Genomic DNA, 5,570 nt, shown 5'->3' with positions numbered 1-5,570 from the left:
ACAATATCTTCTGGAGACTCCACGCAAAAAGATCCCTGGTGTCCTCACCGGGACGCGAACCAGGAACCTTCTAGCTGTGAGGCGACGATGCTAACCACTGCGCCACCTTGCAGCTTTATTTCGGACAGACTGCAGCATATGTCACATCGTTTTCCTTCCAATGAAAAAGAGGATTTTCCTGTTCTTAACACACTTGTCTTGTCATGTCGTTGACTGAACCTGAAACTTTTACAATCGTTCATTTGATGATGTGGTCGTTATTATGAAATCATTTGTGTGAAAATAAGGCCAGAAAAGATGTCAGGATATTCTCAATGTGTGAAACGAACCTCTCACATTCATTTGTATGATTTCTTCATTATCACAGGAGACGCTGGTGAACTTGGAAAGACAAATATACGCATTTGAAGGCAGCTACCTAGAAGACACTCAGATGTACGGAAACATCATCAGAGGATGGGACCGATACCTCACCAACCAGAAGTAAGCAGCTCACATAAACCACAAATGATTAGCAGAGAGAACAGTGAGGTGAAGTCCTACATACAGGTTTACAGGTATTGGCTGTATACGATCGGGTTCAAACTGTTTAATTCTGTTGTGGAGGCAACTTTATTAGAATATTTTGTTGTATCTTAAATCAGGAACAATGTGAGAATTCAAAGTTATTTCTTCATCAAATCGTTTTTTTTAACAGAAACTCCAACAGTAAGACTGACAGAAGAAACAGGAAATTCAAGGAAGCAGAACGTTTATTCAGCAAGTCGTCTGTCACATCAGTTGCAGTAAGGCCTTTTCTCGTTGGGTTGTTTCACAGAATATTTTAGTCGCATTTGCTGCCCAACAAAACATCTAATGAGCTGCTTTCTTGTTTGATTTCCAGGCGGTTTGTGCGCTCGGTGGGATTCCAGATCACATGAATGAAAAGCGTGAGTTCCTTTTGAAACTCTCTTGATCTGAGCAACGTTTGAAAAGTCTCCCATTTGTTATCTTTCCGACGCTGACTTTGCGCCGACGTCCGGCTTCCCTCAGGTGAAGCAGGCAGCGGCACAGAAAGCGACACCTCCCCGGACCTGCAGAACCAGGAGAACGAGCCGAGCCAGGAGGACACGGAGGACGTGGACTCGACCCTGCAGGACCTGAAGCCTCAGAAAGCCGCCTCCTCCTCCTCCTCAGGCAGCCATCACGGGAGCCACAAGAAGAGGAAGAACAAAAACAGACACAGGTACAAAATCAAGATTTAAGACTTCAGCGGGCTGTTCGATCTCATCCAGATTCAGGATTTCTGGTGTAAGGAGCTGAAACTGTTCACAGCTGATCAGTGTGTTTGAAGTAAAGGAACCTGGAAGTTGGACTGCACGATCACACTGAATGAAAACCTGTAAAGTCGACGTATACATGCAGCAGGAGGTCATGTTGTCCTCCCTGCGCTGACCTTAACGGTTTAGATGTTCAGTTTAGTTTTAACTATAAGTTATGGGTGAGTTAATGTGAGTAAACTGTCCGCACGTTTGAATCCTGATGTGGCAGCCGAGTGTGTACACGGGTGAATAAAGGACACATTTAAAAGGGTTTTGGCTAAAAGTTCTGTACAAATTGAGTTTATTTCTTTTACACAGTCTGGTGCAGCAGTGTTGTCAGGCCGTGGTTGGTAAGGAGCCCTTCAGGAACATGTGGTGACTGTTCCCTTGAAAGTGGGGAACCTGTAATCCACTGAGCTGATTGGTACAAATACCATTAAATCTAAGTTTTCCCACACAAATCTTGTATTAAAAAACTCAGACAACACGCTAGCAAACACACAAGTTATGTTCGAAACTAAGCGGTAACAACAGTAGACTTGTAGTTAAAGCAGCTCACACTCTCAGTTTTCTTTCGAGGACAAACAGCAAGTTTCTCGTGCACATTGCTATCGCTAAGTCACAGTAATCTGATTACTTAAAGTAGTAGTACTTGTCATTTTTCACGTGTGACCCACAAAAGAAAATACCAAAATGCCTGCGTGTGATCTTTAATTGCAGTTCATGGCCTCGTTTAAACTAGGTCAGATTTATTTATTTGTTTATTGTTATTTTACTGAACTAAATGAGAGTTTTTTGCTGCAGTCTGTACCAAACGTGTTCCCGTACCTGTGAAGAATGTGATTTGGAGGCTGAGGCGTCTCTGTAGCTTCACAAAGCTTCATTTGTTATCGTACGTTGTGACACGTTTGACCTTTTTATCAGAAACTGGCAGCTCTGGTGATTTGCATATTTGCATTTGGCCTTGTTGCAGTTTTGATCATGTTTTTGTGTTTTTATTTTCTCAGGTAGTTTCACTTGAAGGAAATCTAGAAACACAGACGTAAACGCCAAACACCACAACACTGTAGTAGATGAAGATGAATTTGAAAGCTGTTCTTTTTTTCCCCCCAGAGCATAAACTTCACTGAACTATTCCAGTTTTGTAAATCTACGAGTGTATGTAGTCAGACTGTGAACAAACGGTTAATAAATATCTGCTCTGTCAGTGTGAACGTTGTTTCTCGGAGCTCACAAACGATCTAATGTGGTTAACGTCAGCGCTTTGCCTCCACGACGCCGGTTCTCTTGACTCGGCGTCGCTGTTCTACCTTCATGTTGAGCAGCAGGTGCTGAGGCGTAACTCTGGACTGCAGTGTGTTTAGGTTTTAGCTCAGGTTGGTGAACTAACAGCTGCTGCTCTCTTCCTCCCCTAATGCTGCCCCCCCCACCCCCAGCCCTTCTGCCATGTTTGATTATGACTTTGAGTAAGTCTGAATTTTACATTCTGCCTGCTGTACAGTCCATCCTCCACCTTTCCTCCTGCTCTCTGCCTGCGTCTCCTGCTTTGGTCTTTGAGTTCATCCTGCCTGTTTTTCATTCTGCATGTCCAACCTTTCATCCTTTGGTTCTGAATGCACATGGGCATCTGGCACCCGGAGCTCCATCACACTTTCCTGCTTGTTGAAGGGGAACTTTTCACGTCTTTTCTGTCTCCGATTCATTTCCGGTTTGCTTCCCCAGCTCCAGCAACGAGCTCCACCGTTGCTGGTTGCTCGTCAGACGGTGGTTTGTTTGAGATCTGAACAAGAACGAACACACGGTCATTTAGAGTTCTTGTTGTGGACTTGTTTTTTTAAGGCTTCTTCATGGTACAGTAGTGGCACCGCTTCACCATAAGTCCCATCAGAACCGGGTCCGGTGTGGTCACCTCTAATGCAGCTGCTCTGCTTCTGTTGCAGGTTTGACATGAAGGTGAACAAGAAACCCAGAGCTGTAAGTTCACCTCTCTGACTCTCGTCTGGGCTCCTCGTGAGCAGTTACAACCACAGAGCTCCTTATTTTCATTTTCCTCATCAGTTTGTTTTTAAAATGTAAGAAATTAAACCAAAAAACGCTCATAGTTTAGTTTTCTTCTGTTTGGTTTCATCTGACCGACCGTTTAAAACCTGAAATATTCAGTTTACTGTCATGTGTGACAAAAAAAATCATCTTTTTTTCCCGTTTTTTTTCATTCTCGCATGATAAAATGACTAGAAGTAGAATACAGTTACTGTAATGTTTTATATTTCTGTGAATTCACTAATAGGTTAAATACTTAAACAGTAATAAGTGTTTTTACTTTTAAAAAAAATCGTTTCCTTTTTGTTTTTTTCTCGATAAAAATGACTAAAACGAATGTTTGATTGTTAAAATTTTTGATTAATTTCCTATCAGCCCGCTCACCAGCTACATCCAGCAGCTTTAACTATAATAAATGTCTTTACTGTGGTCATTTATCTTTTGTTTTCCATCTTTGTCTTTTCTCACTAAAAAATGACTAAAATAAATATTCAGTTATCAAAATAATTAATATCCTGATAATACACTAATTAGCCACTTGTTGCAGCTTTAACTATAATAAATATCTTTAATTACGTCATTTTTCTTATTTGTCTTTCCCACAAATGACTGAAATGAGTATTTGATCATTAAAATATGAGATAAATTTAAATTAATCCACTGATGGACTCCGTACTTCAGCTTTAACTTTTTTTGGTCCCTTTTGTTTTCTTGTTCAAAAATCAGAACAGTTGATGAATTCACTTTGTGGTTATTTGCAGCAGCTTTAAAGTCTCTTTAGCCAAATCATTTATTTCATCTTTTGTTGTCTATTTTTTCCACTTAAAAATGACTAAAACATGTGTTCAGTTACCAAAATAGTATACTGATATTGTGGAAATCCACTAATTGACAACTTATATCAGCTCTAACTGTGGTCAATGTCTTTAAGTCCATAATTTTCTTCATGTTTTGTCTTCTGTCTTTATCTTTTCTAGTTTGAAAATAAGTCAAATACATGTTTAATGATCAGAATAATTCTCTATCGACTCCTTACTGCAGCTCTAACTGTGATAAATGTCTTTACTTGCATCACTTTTTACTTTCCTGTCTCTTCTCTTTGCCGTTTCCACCTAAAAATGACTAAAACCAGCATTTGATCATTAAACTAGTTCGTTAGTTTTCCATTAACCCACTGACTGACTCCATACCTGTGATAAACACCTTTACCTGACTGCTGCTCTCCTCCTCCTGCAGGATTATTCCACCTAACAAAGCCGCCGGGCGCATCTGGACACACTCGAGGAAACGTGTAGAGAAACACAACATTTCTGGACTTTGTGAACTTTGTATACCTGATTTTATTTTGTCGTCATTTTTCAGCCTGTACTGTGTGTATCGCTTGAAACATTCCCCCCCCGGCCACCTGCCTCCGGTCCCGGTTCAGATTCTGAGCTGCCGGTTAGCGTAGAACCACGGCGTTGCATGTTACTCGCGGCCCGTCGAGGCAAACCTCCAGTAACATCTTGTATAGTGTTAAAAAACAAAAAGAAGACTGTATTTATTATGTCGCTAATTTTCATGTTTCCCATTGTAAGAAGGTTTTTGTCGAGCGCCACATAGTCGTAACCCCTCCTGCCCCGACCCTGAATTCTTTTATGACATTGTTTGTTTTGCAAAAAAATAATAAAAGAGCGGTAACGTGAACAAGCTCTGGTTGTTTGTTGAAGCCTCCGTGGTATGTGGCCGTCGCTGAAGCCTGTGATTTGGCCGATAGCTGAATTCCCGGCCGTAATAACGGGCCTGAGTCTTTGCTGTCTGCTGCGTCCATCGCTGGCCGCCTTCAGTTCCCACACATGTCCGCCATAAAAAGTTAAGAGTCCAAACATCGCCAGTGTTTACACAAGTTATGCAGAAAATAACCGGCGCATTCTCTTCTGGCAGCTCTGAGAGTGTTTCATGAAAATATTAACCAGAAGGAGACCTGATGGGAGATTGTTTCTCTGTTGTCAGCATAAATATCTGTGAGTTGGATGTAATGTGGGCTGCAGGGTGGCGCAGTGGTTAGCACCGTCGCCTCACAGCTAGAAGGTCGCCGGTTGGCGTCCCGGTGAGGACACCCGGGATCTTTCTGCGTGGAGTCTCCATGTTCTCCCCGTGCAGCGTGGGTTCTCTCCGGGTTCTCCGGCTTCCTCCCACAGTCCAGAAACATGTTGAGGTTAATTGGTGATTGTAAATTGTCCGTAGGTG

At 42.0% G+C, this 5,570-nt stretch overlaps 1 protein-coding gene across 1 annotated transcript in view; it reads left to right on the top strand.

Moving 5' to 3' along the window:
* The window catches only part of meaf6 (MYST/Esa1-associated factor 6), an 8,412-nt gene extending 3,382 nt beyond the window's left edge, over positions 1–5,030 (top strand). Inside the window, exons 2-7 of the mRNA XM_008301521.1 lie at positions 368–483; positions 698–785; positions 884–929; positions 1,033–1,225; positions 3,242–3,275; positions 4,578–5,030. Of these exons, the coding sequence (XP_008299743.1) occupies positions 368–483; positions 698–785; positions 884–929; positions 1,033–1,225; positions 3,242–3,275; positions 4,578–4,592 (492 nt within the window). The 3' untranslated portion in view covers positions 4,593–5,030. The remainder of the gene's footprint in view (positions 1–367; positions 484–697; positions 786–883; positions 930–1,032; positions 1,226–3,241; positions 3,276–4,577) is intronic.
* Positions 5,031–5,570: the final 540 nt, after the last annotated feature.

This window comes from Stegastes partitus, unplaced genomic scaffold (assembly GCF_000690725.1).
Source record: "Stegastes partitus isolate 25-593 unplaced genomic scaffold, Stegastes_partitus-1.0.2 Scaffold1681, whole genome shotgun sequence".
In the NCBI taxonomy this organism is placed as follows: Eukaryota; Metazoa; Chordata; class Actinopteri; family Pomacentridae; genus Stegastes; species Stegastes partitus.
The sequence above is the reverse complement of the archived record's forward strand: the minus strand, read 5'-3'. Positions and strand labels throughout refer to the sequence as shown.